Genomic DNA, 24,736 nt, shown 5'->3' on the forward strand with positions numbered 1-24,736 from the left:
TCTGTCCTATCCAACAACAATGACAGCAATAACAACAATGACGATAAATAACTAGGGCAACAAAAGGGAAAAAATAGCCTCCAGGAGGAGTGGATTCGTAGTGTAGGCACCGAGCCCCAGCAATAACCCTGGATACAAAAAAAAAAAGGGGGGGGGTGACATCAAGTTAACTTTGGCATTTTAAAAGTCAAGGATTATTTATAAATTATTAATGTGCTATTTTTTTTTTGTAGGAGTGAAACGAACTTTCCAGTGTGATGTCTGCACATTCACCTCTTCCAGAATTTCAAGTTTCAATCGTCACATGAAAACACATAGTGGTGAGAAGCCATATGTGTGCCACCTGTGTCTGAAAGCTTTCCGTACTGTCACACTTCTGCGGAATCACATCAACACCCATACAGGTGAGCCTACCAATCGGAGGTTTCCTTAAATGGTGTATGGTAAATTAGCCTAGATAAGCCTACAATTCACCTCTCTCTGAGTTAAATTAAGGAATTGTCTTTGACTTGGGGTTTGCCTTTCTGCCTTCAATTTTGGTTTAAAAACCTTGTCGGGTACAAAGATTTTTCTCACATCTCTTTGGAACATTGCTAGCTTGAAGAGTCTCTTCTGGGACTGGGGAGATAACATAATGACTATGTAAAAAGGACTTTTATCCCTGAGACTCTAAGGTTCCAGGTTCAATCCCCAGCACCACCATAAGCCAGAGATGTGCAGTGATCTGATCTATTTATCTATCCTTCTTTATATATCTCTTTCATTAAATAAATAAATAGATAAATAAAATGTTTCAAAAATGAAAATAATGGGAAAACACATCTCTGAAAAAATAAGTATCTACAGTATAAGAAAAAAGAGTCTCTTCTGGAATTTTAAAGTAAGTCTGACACCATTACATATAAGATATAAATCTTAGCAAATACTGTCTTCAAATTATATGTTTAAAGGATGAATTATGTGATTTTTATAGGAACCAGACCATATAAATGTGGCGACTGTGATATGGCCTTTGTCACCAGTGGAGAGCTTGTCCGCCATAGGCGTTACAGACATACTCATGAGAAGCCCTTCAAGTGTTCCATGTGCAAGTATGCCAGTGTAGAAGTAAGTTATCTTATGCCTAGAACTTCCTGGTGTCTTAGTAAGAAGTTGCCATGAAAGTTACATTCAGTTAAACTATTATAACATAAGAGCAATTATGAAATAGCTTTTACTGAAGATATTATTCGTACAAAACTCTGTGTAGGAAATAATACTCATTCTAGGGGTCAGAGAATAGCTCACCTAGTAAGGTGCATGCTCAAAGGCTTGAGTTTAAGGTTCAGTACCACATGGGATCACCACAGACAGTACTGGGGGACCTCCAAGTATGGTAGAATGGTGCTGTAGTGTTTCTCCACCCCCTTTCTTCCCTTTTTCTCTCCACACTAAAAAACAAAACAAAACAGACAAACAAACAAACAAAAAACCCAGAGTGAGGCCTGAGAGATAACTTACCTGGTAGGATAGTTACCTTGCCATACACATGACCCAAGTTTGAGACCAGCATCACATGAGAGGTGCCATGGTACCAGGGAAGCTCTGGTGCTGTGTTGTCACTGCCTTTCTGTTTTTCTCTCTCTATTTGAATGAAAAGTAGCATGGACCTGGTGAGGTCATACATGTGTGAGATTCTAGCTCTAAAAATAAAAAAAAAAAAAAAAGACCAGGAGTTCATTTGACAGTAATATAAAGCATGAATGGGATCCTAAAGCCACATTAAAATAATAATACTCATTTTTTTTTAATTTTATAGTATAAAATAGGACTTCTACTTCTTTCCCTGTGATCATCAATTGGTAAAAAGAAATATGTAAAGACACACAAATTAGAAATACAGTCACTGGGGTACTTGAAAAATATGTCTCAATGTTGTTCAAAAAGGAGACTGGGGACACAATATGGATATTTGTGAAATCCTCGAGCTTTGTTCAGTAACACCTGGTTGGATTGAAGATCTAACAAAGCTGTTTCCACTCACAGACCCCACACTTCTGATTAAAATCATTTGCTTCAGGGGCCAGTGAGACTGTTGGTTTTATTTATGCCTTCTAATAGGTCATACAGTCATATAAATGTAAAGACATGCAATGAGCACTCTGACTTTCAGAACTCATTTCTCCGTGACTAATTTGACGGTCCCATCATGCATCAGGACACATGCAGGGGCTTGGTTTTGAGAACAGTAGAGACGGATGATACACTGGGTTGGAACTCAGTGAAAGTTTATATACAGTAATGATGCAACCTGGTTTCATAAATGAGGAAAGTTCACAGACAGAGCGGAGTTTGATGCCAAGAACTTCTTTTTGCAATTACTATTTTTAAAAATGATTTCTCCTCTGAGCTAAAGGTTATGACTATAGCATGAAAACAAAAGATGACAGTCTACAAAAAGCGGCCACCTGGGATTCCTATGCCTGGGGTGGACTTTTAGGCACTGTCCTGCCTCTCTCAGGTCTGCTGAGGGGCTTCTCCTGTGGAAGTGCACCACTGAGGCAAAGTCAGCCTCAGTCCCTCTGCTGCTGCCTTGACTCCCATCGCTGCCATTTCCAAGTCTTGCCGTGCTGGCTGCTGTTCATGGGGCAGCCTACTGCCCACCACCACCACACCACCCATTACATGCAAGCCGGCTGATGTCTTGAAGCCAGGTACAGCTGTGGCTGGCTTCAGAGCCACCTTGTCCCCTGCATTTCAAAGCCAGCCAGAGAAAGTTTTGCACTCAGCCTTCTTTGATCAACCACGCCACTCATCCAGCAGCCCTTTCATGCTCGGATTACAAACATCCCTTTTGTTGTGCTTTCTCCTGCTCTTCAAGTTCCTAGTGCTATACTTCTCAAAACTCTAAATCTTTCCATTTGGATCTTGTTTTCCCACCCTAAGTCCTCTTTTGTTCTTGAGAGTTCTTCAGGATGCTGTGCACTCCATGAACTTCAGGAACCAGACTGATTATGTTTCCCTTGGCTCGAAAGCAGGACTGGCTTGGGTTTTCTCACACCAGTAGCCTGAGTGGTTGACTATCTCCTGCTCCGCTGAGGTGGATAAGGGCCCACAGAAAGGGAAGACACAGTAAGAAAAGTCCTAAAAGGTGATAAAATGAAGGAGGAGAAGGAGAAGGAGAGAAGAATTGAGGGGTAGCATGTTACCTGCCTTTTAACTGATTTCCTGGGGTATGTGATTAATTAAATCAGATTTTCCCCCTTCTTCTTGAAAGCTACTTTCACGTAGAGAAACTTTGAACACATTGAATCCTATAGAACCCTAATGATGCAGAAGGCCTTCCTGCACTCCTGCACTATATTGAACTCACAGAACTTGAAACGTCCTGTGATCTATACAGATCCTTGCAACAAGGCCTAGTGTTTCCAGTTCCTGCTCTGTTTATGGGAACAGGTGTTCTTGCTTCTGCAGTATGACCTCAACTTCACAACTCCTGAAATGAAAATCAAATTGCATGTCGCTTTGTACAACTGGATTTCCATTTCCTCTTTGTAAAGTGAAGTTGAAGACAAAAGTCTTTAGAAACTGCCATTCACTACCCCCTAAGGAAATTTCTCACATAGATCAAATGAAAAAAAAAATACATCATTCACAACGGAAAATAAAAAGCAATGTCCTTTTCGTGTTTTCAGTGGGTACAATATGCTCTGATGCTTAAGGAAGAAAATCTGGCTATTTTTTATATCTTTTATAATGCTGATAAATCAGAGACCCCATAACTTTTAAGTTGTTATTGCGATAAATGCCTCTTGTTTGTTTATTAGGCGAGCAAATTGAAGCGCCACATCCGCTCCCACACAGGTGAACGCCCCTTTCAGTGCTGTCTCTGCAGCTATGCCAGCAAAGACACCTACAAGCTGAAACGCCACATGAGAACACACTCAGGTAAAGCCTCCTCACATGTATGGCCCAGTGAGTAAAGCCTAGTTGCATTTTGAAAGTGAACTTGTATATCAGTGTGCATGCTTGAGGCCCCAGAGGTCCCAGGTTCAACCCCAGCACCACCTGATACCATAGCTGATGAGTGTTTTGGTGTCTCTTTCTCTTCCTCCCTCCTCTGTCATATATTGGGTTGTCGGAAGAGTCATGATGCATTTTTCTATGCAAAATGCATCATGGCTTTTCTGCTAACCCAATTACAAGTAAATCTTTAAAAAAAAAAAAAAAGGAAAGAAGGAAAGGAGAGAGAGAGAAATGAACTTGTGAAAATTACTCTTTGGTGGCAAAAATTAAGTTCAAGTATCAAGGTGAATTCCTACTTGCTTTTTTTTTTTTTACTTTAAAACAGCCCACATAGGGCTGGAGAGATATCATAATGGTTATGCAAAAGACTCTCATGCTTGAGGCTAGGACGTCCTAGGTTCAATCCTCAGCACCACCATAAACCCAAACTGAGCAGTGCTCTCATGCCCACTCCCCTCTCTCTGTATCTATCTATATCAATAAAGTAAGTAAATAAATATATATCTTTTTAAATGACCCACGTATATACTGTACCAATACTGAAGTGTAAAACTCCATACAATATTTGCCCTCACAGTTTTTTTTTTTTTGTTTTTTTTTGGTTTTTTTGCCTCCAGGGTTATCACTAAGGCTCAGTGCCTGCACTATGAATCCTGCTCCTGGAGGCCATTTTTCCCATTTTGTTGTCCTTGTTGTCATTGCTGTTAGATAGGACGGAGACAGAGAGGATGGGAAGACAGAGGGGGAAAGAAAGATACACACCTGCAGACCTGAAGTGACCCCCCTGCAGGTGGGGAGCAGGGGGCTCGAACCGGGATCCTTATGCTGGTCCTTGTGCTTCGCACCATGTGCGCTTAACCCACTCCACCCCCCTTAGTGGCGCTACCACTTCACCCCCCTTAGGTTTTTCAGATACTTACAAATAGGCTTCTTCATTCCTCTTTCATTCAAACAAAGTATGCTGGTTCCCTAACACACTTACTTTATATTTTGTTGTGTCAAGTATGTGTTTGCCTGTACTTCTTGGTTGTTTGTAGCAAAGAACTTGTCATCTGCTTTGAAGCTGAGAAGCCTCTGGACATTAAGAGAAGGGCCCATCCTAGCCATGTAGCAGCTGTAGTACCTTAATCCGGCTTGATTTAGAAATCTCATATCAACTGAGGGCCTAAGCATAAGGAAAAGAGAGTTGAAAAGAAGGTCTTGGGAACAAAAGGAAAAGTTTTGACACTGATGTCCTTTGTCGGAAATCAGGCTTGTGAGAGTGAAACCATGATCACTGAGGGTCATTTTTTGTCATCCGCATCCTAGGTGAGAAACCCTATGAATGTCACATCTGTCATGCACGCTTCACTCAGAGGGGCACCATGAAAATACACATTGTACAGAAGCACAGCGAGAATGTCCCCAAGTACCAGTGTCCACATTGTGCCACTACCATTGCCAGGAAGAGTGACCTGCGTGAGTATCTGGCTTCATGAACTTGAACTTTGTTTACTTGGATCTTCAGAGCACAGTTGGAAAGAAACCTGTAGAGCCAGGGAAACAGCCACTCTGCAGGAACGTCTTCTCAGAGGGTTTTTTTCTGCAAGTCTTATGGTGCCATCTAGTGGTTGGACAACTTACATGCATTTCTATGCACATGTATAGCCTGAGCAGGCACATGCAGTTAATACTAGTGGACATTATAATTCATAAAGCACTTTCATTAATATTAATTTAATCCACATTGAGCTTGTTGTTCTAACACATAATGAAATTGAGTTCAAAGATAAAACGAGCATCTTGAGCCCCAGGCATAAGTGGTCTGGTTATTTCATGTCTTCATCTATGATACTCAGCACACTTTAAAAACAAAAACAAAAACAAAACAAAAAAAAAACTCCTGTTGGGATACTAAAAAAATTCATGATCCAAAAGAAAGAAGACATGATTCTTCTTGTAAGGAATCAAGTCTCCAGTTAAAAAAAAGAGACAAGAAGGAGGGAAGGAAGGAAGGGAAGGAAGGGCTGACGGCAGGTGTGAAATGTCTGTTCTGGTATCATATGCCTTACTGATGAGACCAGAGAAACATGGGGTCTTGGAGGTGAGGTTCGGAGGGGGTAAAAGGTGGGAGCTGAGTCATGAAGGACTCTGTGCCAGACTCAGGAGTCTGGATTTTATTCCATATGCTTGAAAACCCAGCTGGTGTTTGGCCGCACCAATGAGCAAGCGTGCCCCTCTTCTTGCTTTAGGATTTCCAGGCTTCTCGTTTGCCAGTAACGTTTATCTTTCTCAAACACATACCACTGTGATATTCAAAATACATACGAAAATTTAAGACACCAGTTTGCCCAGAACAGTTCTGGCAATGAGATGCACTGTTTTAAAAACATTTCTGAAAGGACAGAGGGTTTAACGGTGCCTTAACTTTAATTTCTCATCCAGAACATTCTATCAATGCTACTATATCTACCAGCCCAGTGGGACTCAGTAGGGCCCAAGGGTCACTTAGTTGCCTTGAAAGGACACAAGACTTTTGTTAACCTCACAGCAAGGAAATACAAGTTCTATCCCACCTGGTGAATGGTACTTTCAATATAGCATGCCTTACAAAGCACCTTCCCAGGAGCCAGGTGGTGGCGCACCTGGTTGAGCACACATGTTACAATGTGCAAGGGCCTAGGTTCGAGCCCCTGGTCCCCACCTGCAGGAGGAAAGCTTTGCAAGTGGTGAAGCATGGCTGCAGATGTCTCTCTCTCTCCCTCTCTATCTCCCCCTATCCTCTAGATTTCTGACAGTCTCCATCCAATAAATAAAGATAATAGATTTTTTTTAAAAAAACAACAAAGCACTTTTCCCAAGCTGCTTTATAAACAAGTATCTTCTTTCACATAAGAAATCAGGCCCTGCTTGTTGCCTTCCTATGTAGCATATAACTCCACCATAAAAGAAGAAGACATGACATTTTTTTTTTTTTGCTAATTTTTGTTACCTCTTATCCAAAGTATTATCGCCATGCTTTAGACTCACTGAAATAGAAATTATCTTAGCTCATGTCTAGCCAGTTTACCATATGTCTCAAGTGAGCTATGAGGGAGATAATAATAATAATGTGTTGACTCTTAGCATAACAGAACAAGACTTTTAAGTTAAAATATAAAGGTTGTCAGCCAGAAAGGTATCTCAACAGTGGCTCACATGCTCATGAGACCCCAGATTTGATCTTCAATACCACATGATGACCGAAAGAAAAAGAAAGAGAGAGTGAAGCAAAAACAAATAGGACAGCATTAAATAGCAGAGCAGTGATTGGGTCTCTTTCTCTCATATACACAATAAAAAATGCAAAGGTAATAGTTATAAAATTACCTTAATATCCTAAAAATCCACCCGCATCTTAAGTTCCTCAGAGAAGTTTGTCCCAGAATGTCCTTATGTAGCATGATGAACCAGTATGCTGCTCATTTCAAATGAAAGTTCTCAAGTGGAGGCAATTTCACCTTTTAGGAGAGAGATGACAATTTCTGGAAGCATAGTGGTTGTTCCATCTGGGGAGAATAGGATGCTCCCAGAACCCAGTGGGTAAAGGTTGGTGATGTTGCCAAACTGACCATATTTATAGAATGCCCACCTTCCCCTTCCCCACACAGGAAAGAATTAGCCAGCCTCATACATTGGTAGCACCAAGGTTGAGAAAGCCTAACTTAGCTGGTTGGGGAAAACTAATCTAACAGAAAGGCATACTCTTCCCACACATGTGATGCTCTGTCTCTGCCTTAGGTGTGCATCTACGCAACCAGCACACATACAAGGCAGCAGAGATGAAGTGTCGCTACTGTTCTGCTAGCTTCCATGAACGCTATTCCCTCGTTCAGCACCAGAAAACTCACAAAAATGAGAAAAGGTTCAAGTGTGAGCACTGCGGCTATGCCTGCAAGCAGGTATTGTGTTTCAGTTAATCTGGGGAGGAGGTGGGAAGCAGTGGCCATGGAAGGAGACAAGGCTGGGCTGGGATTCTTTGTTCCTTTGATATCTTAGAAAAAGTTATATTTTATTTTTTTTTATTTTTTTTAAGAAATGAATCATTTTCTTTAAGTCTCCACTTGCTACATACCCTTTGGTTTTCATTATTATTTATTTTTAATTTTTATTTATAAAATGGAAATATTGATAAGACTACAGGAAAGAGGGGTACATTTCCACACAGTGCCCACCCCCAAAGCTCCATATCCAATCCCCTCCCCTGATAGCTTTGCTGTTCTTTATCCCTCTGGGAGTATGGACCCAGGATCATTATGGGGTGCAGAAGGTGGAAGGTCTGGCTTCTGTAATTTCTTCTCCACTGAACATGGGCATTGACAGGTTGATCCATACTCCCAGCCTGTCTCTCTCTTTCCCTAGTGGGGTGGGGTTCTAGGGAAGTGGAGCTCCAAGACACATGGTGGGGTCGTCTGCTCAGGGAAGTCAGGTTTGTATCATCTGGAACCTGATGGTTGAAAAAGAGTTAAGGTATAAAGCAGAACAAACTGTTGACCAATCATGAACCTAAAGGCAAGAATATTGCAGATGAAGATTTGGGGGGGGTCTCCATTTTGTTAAAAGCTAGTAGGTCTATTTTAGGTATATTCTTTTTTTTTATGTAAGAAAGGAGACATTAACAAAACCGTGGGATAGGAAGGGTACAACTCCACACAATTCCCACCACCCGGGCTCCATATCCCATCCCATTCTCTATCCCTCTGGGAGTATGGACCCAGGGTCCTTGTGGATTGCAGAAGGTGGAATATCCTAAAGAGCCCATGACTTTACTAGGTTTTGCCTGAGCCTGACAGCTAATATGCAGGTGGACCCAGGTTATTGTCTGGGGAGATGGTGTCATAGTTGGAAAAAGGACTAGAAAGCTGGATCAGGGAAGAGAGTAGCTCCCTAATATGGGGGAAATATATAAATATTGTTAACTATAAACCCTATCGATTTGATCTGGGGTGAAAAGTTATATTTTAATAAAAGAAACTGTTCTGAATAACCAGAAGGAAGCCACAAGCCATGGGCAGGGGTGGATAGCATAATGGTTATGCAAAGAGACTCTCATGCCTGAGGCTTCAAAGTCCCAGGTTCAATCCCCTGCACCACCATAAGCCAGAGCTAAGCAGTGCTCTGATAAAAAATTTAAAAAAATAAAAAGTAAAAAAAAAAAAAAAAGGAAGCCACAAGCCTGTCATGAAAGCAACAGTTATTAAAGTATGGTTCACAATTCCCTAGAGTTCTTGAAATCAGTCAGGACTGGGTGCTCAAAACTGTTGTGTTATTTGCCCTTGGTTAAATGGTATTGGCATTGATGATGCTAAGTCAAGGGAGGCATCTCAGGAAGATACCCAGGAAGTTAACCACCATTGCATTCTTCACCTTCAGGCCATGGGCAGCAAAAACTAGGGTAGTTCTACTAAAGAGTATGTTTGATGAGGTAACAAAATTTAATGACTTTATTCAACCTCGACTCCGAGTACTCATATTTTTAATATCCTGTGTGATGAGGTAGGAAGTTGACGTAAAGGACCACATCTGTGTAGAGAAGTGTGGCAGTTACTTGGAGGAAAAGCCCCCAAAGGACGGAGTTACCAGCTCAGCTAACCACAACTCCCCAAACTACCACTTTGGCTTGAAAAAAAAAAGTGACAGACTCTTCTTATTCAATTATTGAACATTTTTCAAATGTTTTCTTGAAAGTAAATGAAGTGACCTATCACTTAACAGAAAACGTGTGTTGTCAGAGATACGATTTCGGCTTTCAAGAGAAAATTAAAATTGAAAATTGAAAAACTTACATCAACCACCATGTGCTTAACAACTTTCCAGTGCTTATGAATTTTCTAATGAAGTTGGAGTGACTTTAAGGAAACGATTTTTCATATTGTGTAACAAAGTGTGTTAATATTTAGAAGCTCTCCATAACTCATTTAAAGTATATTTTCCAAATAAAAAAAGCATTATTTTTTTGTTAGTGATTTAGTAATGATTAACAAGATTGTAAGATATGAAGGGTATAATTTCCTACCATTCTGTATCCCATCCCTTGCATTGGAAGCTTCCCTATTCTTCATCCCTCTGGGAGTATGGACCCAGGTTTATCATGGGGTAAAAAAGGTGGAAGGTCTGGCTTCTGTAATTGCTCCTATGTTGGACATGGATGTTGAGAGGCAGATCCATTAACCCAGGCTATTTCTCTCTTTCCCTAGCGGACAGGGCTCTGGGGAGGCAAGGTTCCAGGACACATTGGTGAGGTCGTCTGCTCAGGGAATCAAGTTGGTACCATAGCAGCATCTGCAACATATTGGCTGAAAGGCAGTGAGATAATAAAGCAGAACAAATTTTTTAGTAATCAGGAGCCTAAAGATAAGAATGGAGCAGATAGAACTAAGGATCTTTGTGTGGGAAGAAGCTAGTAGGTCTATTTTAGGTATATATCAAGGGGTCCATGACTTTAGTAGTTTTTGTCTGAGCCTGATAGCTAACATGCAGGTGGGCTAAAAGTATTGTCTGGGAAGATGGTGTCAGAGTTAGGAATAGGACTAGAAAGCTGGATTAGCGCAGAGAGTAGCTCCCAAATATGAGGAAAGTAAAATTCTGTTAACTATAAACCCCATCGATCTGAGCCTAGGCCCCATATCTAGTCATATTTAGCACGAGAGCCTGTGTAACCTCTACATCCCTGTCAGTCTGAGCTCACAGTCCATGGTCACAGCTAGGAACATTCTAGGCCACACTGATTTCAGAACTAGTCTTCCTTGAGTGGCAGAGTAGGTTAACCCACCCTCCCTTTGGAGAATGGGATGGGGGTGTTCCTACCATTGCTGTTATACATTGAGGACAAGGTCCTATAGAGGCCCAGAAAGAGGCTTACGATGATGTTCCTGAGTAGATTTAGACTCAAGAAGTGCAGCAAGCAAGTGGAAAGACATAAAAAAAAAGACACCATAAAGTACTTAATCATATACTTTCTACTTAAGCCTAGATACCCTCCTCTCCTACCTCTTACTTCACTTCCCTCAATCACTCTTAGTCTTACCTTGTCAAGTAAAGAAAAGACTACAAAAGCTGGATAAGGGCAAGAGACTGGTACACTTTGATGATGGCCCTTGTGGTCACTACCAGGCCACCTCATCATCTGGGGCTCTAGTCAGGGTATCATTGGATTCCCACATAGATATGATGGGCCTAGATCTCAAATAGATCCCTCTCTCTACTAAAGCACTATCTTACAAAATCTTGTGTGGGTGAGAGGCACATTCAGAGTACAAATATAGTAGAAGATAGATCTATGGCTTTAGAGTTTACATTTTAATCAATGTTTTAAGAAATTACCTATTGCTGAGTTTTGGGGCAATGTCAGAGAAGAGTCTGTAATTATTTGAGTGGCTATTAAAATTCTGCTTCCTTTTCCAAGTGCATATCTATTTTCTTCATCTATTTTAGCTACAACACAACTCAGCAGACTGAAGACAGAAGAGAGGTGAGGATACACCTCTCTCTTTCCAGCGAGATTGCCAGTTTTGGCAAATAAAAATACCAGATGACCCATGAAGTTAGAATTAAAGACAGGCAGCAAATAACTTTATATAAAAGTACGCCCCCAGTAGTGTAGCCTGTATTTTAACTGAGAATCTTATTAAGCCAAATGCAAAAAAATTTTTGCTTACAAAATTAGGTACAGTGTTTTTACAGGAGTGTGATAATGTATAGTTGGTTTGTCTTTAAGTACTAGAGAAAAAATAAATTATTTTAATATTTAAAATTTTCATAACATTAATTTAAAATATAGTCATTATTAATAAACATTATCCACATAAACAAAATCTCCTTGGAATTATCAGTTATTTTTTATTTGTTTCTTAAGATCACTTTATGGGGAGTCGGGTGGTAGTGCAGCGGGTGAAGCACACATGCAAAGCAACCGGCAGAAGGATCCCAGTTCAAGCCCCTGGCTTCCCACTTGCAGGGGAGTCGCTTCACAGGCAGTGAAACTGGTCTGCAGGTGTCTGTCTTTCTCTCCTCCTCTCTGTCTTCCCTCCTATCTGCGTTTCTCTCTGTCCTATCCAACAACATTGACATCAATAACAACAACAATAATAACTACAACAATAAAAACAACAAGGGCAACAAAAGGAAATAAATAAATATATTTTTTAAAAAGATCACTTTATGGAGGAGCTGTTATTTTATAGGGTTGCTGCTTTCCCACGGGTACAGCTCCTTATCTCCCCAAGATAGGTGTCAGGACTCCTCACCCTCCAACCTAACTGTCAGCCTTCTCAGAATGTAAACAGGCCCTAACATCAGAATTTCAACACTGAACTGTGCTTTTCTGCACACATGCTACTGTCACTGTACTGCCACCAGTGTCCAAGAGTGGAAGTTACTGCATACTGTGCTTCAGCGTGTGAGCTATAAACCACAGATGCTTGGAGCAAAGAAGAGTTGAGTTTTTCCAGTAGATGTTGAGCATAAAATATTCTGAGGCCTCAGGCACAAATTTGTTTAAATGAATTAAGAACCCTTCCTAGAAGATGATTAAAGCTTGGAGGTGGAGGAATAACCCTGGGGAGAGTAACACCCAAGGGATTTCAGGAGCAGAAAGAAGGTACCTGGAAACAGGATGTTTCTGAAGCTGAAACACTGTTGGCAGCTCTGAAGCTCTTTGGTCCAAGAAAACTAGAACTTGGCCCCACCCCCACCCCCACCCCTCGCACCACCAGTTGGAGACTGGGGTTGCCTCCCAGGTGTAAGGGATGAATGAGATGACAAGTGTCTGAGGAACCAGAGCCCTACCCCACTAGGGAAAGGTACAAACGGGCTGGGGGTATGGATTGACCTGCCAATGCCTAAAACCAGAGGAGAAGCAATTACAGAAGCCATAATTCCTCCCTTCCACACCCCAAAAACAATTTTGACCCATATTCCCAGTGGGGGAGAAGTGATAGGAGGAAGAGGGTAAGAGGGCTCTGAACTCCAGCTCTACCAGTTCCCAGAGAGAGGATGAAAAGGGGAGAGAGATTTGGATGTAGTTAATAGTGTTATTTGTGGTTTGGAGGGGAAGACAGGACTGGACCTGGAAGAAAGAGTGGGCAAATATGTACAGATGTAGACAGATAGTTGTAGAGATGACAGTTAACCCATGTCTGCAACCTTGGGAGAACCGTGGTGGTTTGCAATGGAGGGTCTTAGGATTCAGAACTCTAGTGTTGGGGATGGTGTGGAATTATACCCCTGATGACATGTACTTTTGTAAATCAGTATTGAACCACTAATAAAAAATTTAAAAACATAAGTGTCTGAGGAAGAGGTGCTTAGTGAGGCTGATGAGACCAAGACAGGAAGGCTGAAAATCAGGTTGTTAACAGTGATTCAGCAGTGCCTCTGCATTTAGTGTAAATAATCCTAACATTTCGAATAAACTATGTACTTCTGCTTAGCTTTATCCATATTTTGTCCCCATTCCCCAGATTATTTGCTCATATAAATCTTATGCACCACATTTGACTGTTTCTAAGCTTAACAATGATGCCTTTAAATCAATATTAAAGCATCACCATACTTTCAAGAAGTAAAAGGAAAAAATGTTTGAATGTTTGACATACTTCCTGCCCCAAACACCTGTGGACCTTAAATGTTCACGTTACATTTTATTATTTTATTTATGATGTATTTGCTATATTTATGTATTATTTACTTATCTACAAATCATTCTACAAGTTGGGCTCAAGACACACGAGTTCTTTGAGAAGGGGAAATGGTTATCATCTCACTCCCCAAGTTATATTCTATCACACTGGCATGGGACTGGAGGACCAGCTGGGGGTTTATTCTGAGGACTTTGTAATATGGTGGCAGGGACTGTGAGTCAGTGTGTTTCACAGATAGGTGACCCTCCCCAGCCTCTGGCTGTGCCCTGTGGGGATGGCTGTGCTATAATTCTTTTTTTATTTTTAAAATTTCTTTATTGGGGGATTAATGGTTTATAGTCGACAGTAAAATACAATATTTTGTACATGTGTAACTTGGAAAGGGACAAAAGTAGGTGTTACACAGTAAGTAATGTCCAATCCTTAAAACATTCCTTTCAGTTGATAAATTACTTTTCCTCCCCTCTCTTCCTGTTTTAGGAACGCCATATGACAGTTCACATACGTACCCACACTGGAGAGAAACCGTTTTCCTGCCTCACCTGTAATAAATGTTTCCGGCAGAAGCAACTTCTAAATGTTCACTTCAGGAAATACCATGATACAAGTTTCATCCCAACTGTTTATGAATGCCCCACGTGTGGCAGAGGCTTTTCCCGCTGGGTAAGCTTACTTAAGTCTCTGTAAATCCTTCTTGAAAAGATCCCTCTATCTCACAAGCACAGCAGCGTGGGAGTGGAGGGTAAACCGATTATAGGAGCTTGCCAGGACTAAGATAGCATCAACTGTGATTAAGGAAAGTGGTTATTAATAAGTTTGTTGGAGTCACAAAACTCTTGAAAATCTTACTGAAGTGTGGTCTCCTCTTGCGTGGAAAAAGGAAAAAAGACAATCCTGCAAACAGAATCTTGCAGATAATTCTGGGGAACTCTTAGAGCAGTGCTATTGGTAGGATGCTAGGAAACATTTGCTCTTGGCTTTGTTTGTTTAGTTTTGGCTTGGTTTGATTTTGTATTGTTTGTCTATTACTGCACTGTAAGCTGCCTCAAAACACAGTGGCTTAAAGCATCAAACATTTCTTCAGCATTTTCTGTGGGGCAGGAATTTGGGACTGATTCTGGGTCAGAGTTTTCCATAAGATTGCTATCAAGATGTCAGCTGGCACTGCATCATCCAAAGGCTCTATCCAGGGCTGGAAGATCTTCCAAGATGATACCATCACCTCACTGTGGGTAGGACATCTCAGTTCCTTACTCCATAGAACACTCTGTCAGGCTGCTAGAGTGTCTCCATGATCCAGAGCAAGAGAGAAAACAAGAAGAAAGCCATAGAGCTTTTTGTCTTAAACCTCTCTCTCTCTCTCTCTCTCTCTCTCTCTCTCTCTCTCACACACACACACACACACACACACACACACACACACACACATACACACAATGACACAACATGATTTCTCTTCATTAGAAATGAACCATTCAGGGCTGGGCAGCAGTAGCACAGTGGGTTAAGTGCACATGGTACAAAGTGCAAGAGCTGGCGTAAGGATCCCAGTTCGAGCCCCCAGCTCCCCATCTGCAGGGGCGTCACTTCGCAAGCAGTGAAGCAGGTCTGCAGGTGTCTATCTTTCTCTCCCTCTCTCTGTCTTCCCCTCCTCTCTCCATTTCTCTCTGTCCTATCCAACAGCTATAACAACTACAACAAGAGGAACAAAATGGGGGAAATGGCCCCCAGGAACAGTGGATTCATAGTGCAGGCACCAAGCCCCAGATATAACTCTGGAGGCAGAAAAAGAAAAAAAGAAAAAAAGAGAGAAAGAAAGAAAAGAAAAGAAGTGAACCACTCAAGGGCCAGCAGAATAGCTCAGTTGGATAGTGTGCTGCTTTGCCAAGCCTATGACCCAAGTTCAAGTCTGTCCCCATAATCTCAGTTGATCTCTCCCTGATCTACCTACCTATCTATATCCCTTACTCCCTTTCTCCCACCCCTTCTCCCCTCCGTCTTTCACACCCTCCCTCTTTCACACTCTCCCTTCCTTTCTACTCTCTGTCTCTATTTAAAAATGAAAAACTAGGGCATAACAGTTATGTAAAAAGACTCATATCTGGGGCTATGAGGTTCCCAAATTCTACCCCTTGCAACACCATAAGCCAGGTTGAGCAGTGCTCTAATATAATAATAAGAAGGAAAATAATTAATAATAATAAATGAATCATTTATCCAGATCCACACTTATGGGATAGTAGATATAGTCACTTCTGAAAGGAAGAGTGTCAGAGAATTTGCCAACTCTTTAAATTCACCATAAATGATTAGCTAGATCCCTTAGGTAAGTTTTGAATGATCTGAAATTGTCTACTTTGCTGAAGAAACAAAAGGAGAGTATCTATGTTTTTTTGGTTTAGTTTTGGTAGGTTCATAGTAGGATACTTCTGAAGTGTTGGTGCTCTTAGTTTCAGTTTTCAAATGCAGATGGTTGCAGAAATGCAATAATTGTATTTCACACTATATTAAACCTGTAAAGAGTTAATTAACATTGTAAAGAAGCCATCCATTGGTGTGAGAAACAAGTAAGCAGAAAAAGAATGAATTGGTTTCACAGAGCTTTTCCCAACATAAGATCAGAAATCTTGAAACATTTTCTTCCATTCAAGAAAAATTAATTGGACTTGAATCAAAATATAGAGCAAGCTCGTACAGCCCCAATATAAAAAGACCCAACTGAAAGTGAGTCAAAGGTCGAAGTAGACTTTTCTCCAAAGGAAATGTACAGATGGCCAATAAACTAATGAAAAGATTCTGAACATTTGGCTTGGGAGAAAGCATAGCAGTCATGTACCAGACTTTGATTTCTGAAGTCTCTTGTTCTCAAATTCAGTCCCCTGCACAATAATAAGCCTGAATTGAACAACATTCTAGCCTCTTTCTCTTTCTCTCTCACAAACACTGAAATAAAAAAAATCTTTAAAAAATAAATACAAATTTGTGGTCCAGGAGGTGTGGCGCAGTGGCTAAGGCACTAGACTCTCAGGCATGAGGTCCCAAGTTCAAATCCCCAGCAGCACATGTACCAGAGTGATGTCTGGTTCTTTCTCTCCTTCTATCTTTCTCATGAACAAATAAATAAATCCTTTTAAAAATAAAATAAATACAAATTTCAAATTTTATTTAAGAAGAAAAGATCCTTGGCACCATTCACTGTTGATTGCATTGGGAAATGCAACCAAAATATGAATTCTTCCAGGAAAAGGAATTAGACTAGCTACCATCAAAGAAAACAAATAATAAAAGATATAGAGAAATTGGAGCCCTCATACACTGCTCACAGGATATTTTGTAGCCGCTGTGAAAAACAAGCTAGAAATTCCTCAAAAAAAGTTCATGTTACCAGATAAGCACACTAATTCTCTATATACGCTAGAGAAGCTAAGGCGTATAGTCACACAAAAATATGTGTGCAGATGTTCATGGCAGCATTACTCACAATGCTACCAAAGTGGGAACTACTTAATTGTCCATAAACTCACAGATAAAGTATGCTCTAGCCATACAGTGGAGTACTATTCTGTCATCAAAAGGAATGAAATATTGATACAGCCTACAATACATGAACCATGAAAGAAGCCAGGGACTGAAGACCACATATTACATGATTCCATTTGTAGGAAATGTCTAGCATCAGTGAATCCACGGAGACAGGAAGTAAGTTAGTGGTGGCCAGGAGCTAGAGAGCATCAGGGTGGAGAGTAACTGTGAATGGCTTCAGAATTTCTTTATAGAATATTCCAAAATCAATTATGGTGACAGTTGTCATGATTTTGTGAATGAACTAAGAACCACTGTTTCTGATCACTGGTGCACCTGATATTCTCCCATCTTGATGCTGTCCCTCCACACTAACTATATGGTGACGAAAGTTACTTCCAGTGCATCTCAGGGCCCTGGCTTCTGGTAAATGTTCTCCAACCTCAAATAAGCCATATAGATGTAAAATATAATAAAACAAACAAATTTATTTAATAAAATTAAAACAATAGAAGTCATAAGCTGCTCTCAGACCATAGTGAAATTAAATTAGAAATCATTAACAGAGCCCCCCCCATCTATGGAAATTAAATAATGTGTTTCTAAATTAAACATAAATCTAATAGGTTTCTGGGTGGTGACTTAGTGATAAAACATATGTCTTGTATGTGTGAAGCCTTGAATTTGACCCCTGGCATCACATAACAAAAATTATTGCAAACATCATAAATGGTGGAGTAGTGCTCTCATTTGTCTGTCTGTTTCTTAGAAGAAATAAAAAATGAACTGTATTTTTAAAACACAGGTGAAAGAAGAAATATCAAGAGAAATTAAAAATATTTTTAAATATTTCATAAATGTTATTTATGAAAGTAAAAAAAAAAATCAACACATGGGGAATGCAATGAAAACAGTACTTGTAGCGAAGTAGATATCTTTAGTCAAAGGTTCTATCCCTGGCACTCCATGTGCCAGAACTGAGCATAATCTTTTAAAGTTTATGTGATGTGGCAGGCATGCCCCAAATAATGAATAACTTATTGAAGAACAAAAGCAGAAAATCAACAGTACCCAATATCAAGACTGAAAATTGAAATAAGCAAGACATTGTAATATTGGCAAAAGAACAGATACTTAGAGCAATGGAATGGAATAGAAGGCCACTGACAAACTCCCATAAGTATAGTCAACAGATCTTTGACAAAGAAACAAAGGCAACAAATACAGTGGAGAAGAAATAGTCTAAACAATAAGTGGTACTGGAAAAATGGGACATCCCCATACAAACAGTGAATCTAGACACCACTCACAGCCTCCATAAAAATTAATTTTAAATGGACCACAGACTTGAATATAAAACACACAATTATAAACTGTCTTAAAAATAAGAGGAGAGGGTGGAGGGTAGGTAGCATAATGGTTATACAAATAAACTCTCTTGCCTGAGGCTCCAAAGTCCCAGGTTCAAGCCCCTGCACCACCATAAGCCATCCAGGGAGGCAATGAGATGGTCAGCCACATCTGGGTCGCCCGACTCATCGTACTGCTTTAGTAGTTGCTCGCATTCAGCATCAAGACAAGGCGTGTAGTTAGCACGTCTCCCACGAGGAACGGCTTGGGAAGCTGCTTTGAAGATGGCTTGGCGGAAGCGCCTGTAGGAATCTTCAGAGGGGATAGAGTTAATTAGAATTGCAGGAATAGATTTGTTGGTAAGATCACTGAACAGATGCCAGTTTGCTTTGCGAAAGTTCCATCTTAGTTTCTCTGAGCACAGAATCAGTGGGAGCTGGAGACCAATGTGGATGATAACTGGGCAGTGATGACTGTGCAGGAAGATCTTGAGAACTTGTCTCATAGCGGGAAAGGCTTGGCCGTTGACTGTGCTAATCCAGCACAAGTCGGGTGACGAGTCTTTATTCCATCTAGCACTGTGAAAAGAGCCTGGCTGTTTGGGATCGTATAATAGGGAGAGGTCATTCGCTGAAGCCCAGTCGGCTAAGATAGAGCCATCAGCACGAGTGGAGGAATATCCCCAGTCTTGGTGATGACTATTAAAGTCTCCAACGTAAATGGCTGGGTGATTCGGGCTAGGCAGGACCTCATTATCCCATGAGGCACTTGGAGGCTTATATACGCTGGCAACAATTCACGGAAAGTCTGAACTTCACCCACTCAAGTAGGAAGGCCTGGAAGCTTCTTCACAGACTGGGTGCCGGTAGCCAACCCCCTCCCGTCTCCCATCCTACCGTATCTCCAAACTCAGTGGCCAGTCACCTAACTCAAGTTGGACGTGCTAAGATCGACCCAGTCTGGAAAAGAGAAATTTCCCACGAGTGGTCATCCCACTTCCGGTTATCTTGTCCATCTCCAAAACTCTCTCCCTTTACACTGTCTGAACTGGAAGACGCTTTGAAGAGGGTTAAACCGGGAACTGCTGCTGGCTATGATAACATCACCCCAGAACTCATTCTTAAGCTGGGTCCCGCGCAAAGAAGTGGCTCGCTTCATTCCTGTCCCACATCTTGGAATCTGAGTCTATGCCCAAAGTTTGGCGTCGTGTGAAGATAATAGCAGTTTTGAAACCAAAGAAAGACCCAACACTGGCCGCCAGCTATAGACCAATTTCTCTCCTCTCCGTGTGTTACAAACTCCTTGAGAGGCTGCTTCTGTCACGTATTTCTCATCTTACAGAGAAATTCCTATCACCCGCCCAAGCTGGTTTCCGCCCAGAAAGATCTACCTGCGAACAAGCCCTGGCCCTCTCAACTTACATTGAAAATGGATTCCAGAAGAATTTAAAGACGGGTGCTGTCTTTGTTGATCTCACAGCAGCCTATGACACGGTCTGGCACCGTGGTCTCCTAGTCAAGATCTCAAGATGCCTGCCTCCATGGGTGGCCAACACTATATCGTTTCTTCTCCAAAACAGAAGATTCCGGGTGCATCTGGGTGACAAGTCTAGCAGATGGAGACTTGTCTCAAGTGGCCTCCCCCAGGGCTCTGTTCTGGCTCCTACGCTATTTAATATTTACATCAATGACCTCCCAGAAACTCCCAGGAAGTTCATCTACGCCGATGACATCTGCTGTGCAACTCAGGCATCCAAGTTCGACATCCTCGAGGAAACACTCACGAAAGACATGTCTCTGATATCTGATTACTGTAAAAAATGGTGACTAATCCCTAGCACTGCAAAAACGGTATCATCTGTTTTCCATCTACACCATGACTCGGCCTTGCGTGAGCTTAATGTGCAGCTTGGTGATACGAGAGTCCGGCATGAAGCCCAGCCAGTCTATCTTGGTGTTACTCTCAATCGCACTCTGTCATTTCATGAACATCTCATAAAAATTGCAGCAAAGGTGGGCGCGAGGAATAACATCATTGCAAGACTGGCCAGCTCCTCATGGGGCGCGAGCGCTTCCACACTACGATCATCATCTCTGGCATTATGCTATTCTACTGCAGAATACTGTGCCCCAGTATGGTTCCGTAGCCCCCATGCCCACTTGGTCGATTCCAAATTATATTCCTCCATGAGGATAATTTCTGGAACCATCTGTTCCACCCTGGTTCCATGGCTGCCAGTTCTTAGCAACATCGCCCTGCCATATATTCGTCAGGATGCGGCATCATCTAAGTTCATTTCCCACGTCTACACTCGACGGGACCTGCCAATATACGCGGATATCTTCGCCCACCCTGTCCAACGCTTGACGTCTCGTCACCCAATCTGGTCCCCTATGCCTACACTGAACTTCTCTGTTCCAGACTCTTGGAAACAGAGTTGGCAGTCAGCTGAGGTAAAGAACAAACACCTCATCACAGACCCCTACAAGCGTCAACCCGGCTTTGACCTAGCACGTTATGATCGGGCCCTCCTCAATCGCTATTGAACAGGCCATGGCCGGTGCACCGCTATATTCCATCGCTGGGGAGCCAGAGACGACCCGAACTGCCCCTGTGGCTACAGACAGACTATGACCCACATAGTCAACAACTGCCACCTCTCCAGATTCAAAGAAGGTCTCGAAACTTTACATCAGGCTCAACCTGACGCTGTTGACTGGCTACGGAAGAAGGGCAAACGCTAGAAGAAGAAGACCATAAGCCAGAGCTAAGCAGTACTCTGGTTAAAAAAAAAAAAATACAGGACTGAATATTTGGGGCCAGGTGATGGTGCACTCGGTTGAGTGTACATGTTACAATGCACAAGGACCTGCATTCAAGCCTCTGGTCCCTACCTGCAGTGAGAAAACTTTGCAAGTGGTGAAGAAGGGCTGCAGATGTCTCTCTATCTCTCTACCACCCCCTTTCCTCTCAGCTTATGGCTGTATCTACCTAATAAATAAAGATAATAAAAATAAAAATGAAAAAAATAAGAGAGAAACCTATATGACCTTGGAAAAGGTGGTACCTTTTTAGATAAACCAAAGACACAATTCAGGAATAAATAACTGATAAGTGGGGCATAATTAAAATGTGAATTTCTGGTCTGTGAAAGGCAATGTCAAGAGAAAGACAAGCAACAGACTGAGAAAGTATATGCAAATATCATATCCGATAAATAATTGTTATCCAAGACCGACTTGACAGATGAAAAAAAAAAAAAACAGAAGCAAGAAAACTATTTCTAATAACTATGGTGGTTGTCTTTGGGAGGTGGGAGGGTAGGGATACAGAACTTTGGTGGTGGGTGTGATGTGGAATTATACACGGTAATCTTACAATCTTATAACCTACTATTAATCTCAAATTTTAAAAAATATTTTAACAGCAAGAAAACAAATAACCCAAATTAATAATTGGCGAAAGCCTTTGATAGACACTACACTATCAAAGATACACAGTTGAATATAGTATTCATCCAGGGTTGGTTCTTTGTGTCCCAAACTGGTGGGGTAGGATTGGGCCATGCATGACCCTGAGGTGGAATAAACATGTTGGAAAATGAAAGCACGTAATGGGGAGACAGTGCGTCTTGTTAGAGCACAGAACTTGCTTGCCCAAGGATCTGAAGCCTCAAGTTCAGTCCCTAACCTTGTGCTAGAGCTGAGAGTAGTGCTCTTATCATCTCCGTTCTCATTCTCAAAATAAATAAATCTTTAAAATATTAGGATTTTTAAAAAGAAAAAGAGTAAACAAATATAAATGAGTATTTCATACTTGAAGGATTTTGAATCTTTATTTTTAGATGTGCAGTGGCTTTATCTTTGTTTTTATAATCAGAGATAATGCTCTATTTCTATCAATTAGCCTGAAGTCAAATTGCTATTGCTGTCCATTGTCTCACTAGAATCCTAGATTTCAAGAACTCAGGAAGTTAAATGAGGACTTGCTGCGTAACCTAATAGTCTTAACTGGGAAATGTCCCAACTTTTTTCCTGACTTTTCTCTGTTGTGTACAGTTTTTAATAACTCCACATGTAGTCAGTGCAGGAAAGAAGTTAAGAGAGTGGAATCTTAATGTTATCCTAAATGGTATTAATTTTAATGAAATTTACGGGTACATTAAGTATTACTTTGGAGAGAGAAATATTCCTCCAGAAAAAAAAATAAATACTGGCTTCTCATTAATTCTGTTTATTAGAAACATTTTACATAAGCTATTTTTCTGCTAGACCTAAATATAGCAGAAAGGGTCATCTTTAAAAAGTAAGGTCGTTCATCAATAAATAAATAAAATTGTCTCTCTTTTATTTACAATATTTTAAAAGGTTAGTGTTAACCTGCTTCCTAGAGTTTGTGTCTTTTTTCCTTTTCATCATTGGGACTCCACCATTCTGGGCCAACTTTTTCAGATAGGAAGAGAGCTCACATGAGAGAAAGACATCACAGCCCTGAAACTTCCTCCAGAGCATTGGGAACTGAACTCAGCAAGCTGGTATCCTTCCCAAGTTTACGTCATATTCTGCTGTTTCTCCCACAGAACAACATGCAGAGACACTCCGAGAAGTGTGACGGGGAGGACAAAAAGCTGACTCACTCAGGAAAAAGAATGAAAAAGAAAAAGCAAACCAATCCGCAAGAAGCAGAAATGGAAAAAGGTAGCTCATTTTAAACCAGTTTGGTTTTAAATTGACAGTGACATTCTCCTTAAAAGTTTTCGTGGGCTCCTGTGCAGAGGTCAGCCATCCCCAGGCCGTCAGGTCCCCAGCCCAGAGCTCTGTTGCTGCTACTGCTTTCGGTGTGGGCAGATTTCCACTTTAGTTTGGCCTCAGTTGGTTATTGATCAAGGGAGAGGTGATTTTACCCTCCAGCTAGAACTACAGTTGGGGCAAGTAGGGAAGTGCATGTAAGTGCTCAGTGCACCACACACACACACACACACACACACACACGCACACACATACATATACACCCTATCAGGGAGTCCAATGCCTTTTGCTCTGTGTTCTCTCGGGCCCAGAGGATAAACTGTCACTGCATCTAATAGACAGCTGGGCACTGTTAGTGAGCCAGCCTATGCAATGGGTGGCCGCACACTGGAAGGCTCAGTGGTTCACCCTCTCGCAGCCTGAAGACCAGAAGCCTAAATGCAGGTTCTCAGGGGCACATCCTCTGCAGCCTGCAGGGCACTTCCCTGCTCCTCCCATTGGCTTGTGGCTGCATCCCTCCAGTCTCTGTCTGTGTCTTCCATCTGTATCCTTTCTCCATCTTTTATGAAATCTTTTAACCTTTAGATTTAGGGCTTACCTGGGACACCCAGGATGCTCTCCATCCTGACAGCCTTGTTTTCAAATAAGCGATCTGCAGACACCTGTAGCACTTGGCCCCACCGGTCCTGTGCTTCTATACCTGTTGTTTGTTTATTTATTTAGTTTCTATTTTATTTACTTATTTGTTTTTTAGTTTCTATTTTAGATAGGACAGAGAGAAATGAGAGGGGAGAGGGAGACAGAGAGGGAAAGAGAAAGATAAACACTTGCAAACCTGCTTTGCTGCTTGTCAAGCATCCTCCCTGCAGGTGGGAAGCCGGAGGCTCCAAACCAGGTCCTTGGGTGGGTCCCTGTGAATAGTACTAAGTGTGCGTAACTGGGTGCACCACTGCCCAGCCTCCTGTGTTCTTATACCTGTACCCCTGCCCTTCCTGGCTTCCTGCCCAGTGTGCCACCCAGCTCTGCAGAAGCTCCGTTACTTGAACTCCCTTCCTCTGCCATTTGTAATGCTTCCTCCTTCAGTTCGGTTATACATTCTATCAATCCTTCCTTCCTCCTCTTCAGCCACAGCTTCCACCTGTCTCCTCCATAGTATTTCACTTCTCTAGGAGGCCATAGAGCCTATCATTGTGCCCTGTTCACACCTGTACTACACCCAGGGCTGCACCCACTCCACACCTGTGCCCACACCCACACCTGTGCACACAGATCTGTCCTCCCAAGGTGGGGATCTGGTGATCTGGGGCCATGGCCCCCAATTGGCCTCTGCAGTCTCATGTTGAGTCCTTAGCTGACTGCCCTCTTAACTACCTCCAGTGCATCCAAAACTGAGATACTAGGGTCTTGTGCTGCCCCCATCAACTCCCTCAGGCTGTTTGCTTGTGACTCTGA

General features: G+C 41.7%; 1 protein-coding gene across 1 annotated transcript in view; it reads left to right on the forward strand.

Annotated features, from left to right (window-relative positions):
• CTCFL (CCCTC-binding factor like) overlaps positions 1 to 24,736 on the forward strand; it is a 38,886-nt gene that overhangs the window by 8,688 nt on the left and 5,462 nt on the right. The window contains exons 3-9 of the mRNA XM_060184798.1: positions 234 to 404; positions 974 to 1,107; positions 3,807 to 3,927; positions 5,314 to 5,463; positions 7,765 to 7,925; positions 14,145 to 14,327; positions 23,116 to 23,233. Of these exons, the coding sequence (XP_060040781.1) occupies positions 234 to 404; positions 974 to 1,107; positions 3,807 to 3,927; positions 5,314 to 5,463; positions 7,765 to 7,925; positions 14,145 to 14,327; positions 23,116 to 23,233 (1,038 nt within the window). The remainder of the gene's footprint in view (positions 1 to 233; positions 405 to 973; positions 1,108 to 3,806; positions 3,928 to 5,313; positions 5,464 to 7,764; positions 7,926 to 14,144; positions 14,328 to 23,115; positions 23,234 to 24,736) is intronic.

The sequence above is a fragment of the Erinaceus europaeus genome, chromosome 1, assembly GCF_950295315.1.
Source record: "Erinaceus europaeus chromosome 1, mEriEur2.1, whole genome shotgun sequence".
NCBI lineage: Eukaryota > Metazoa > Chordata > Mammalia > Eulipotyphla > Erinaceidae > Erinaceus > Erinaceus europaeus.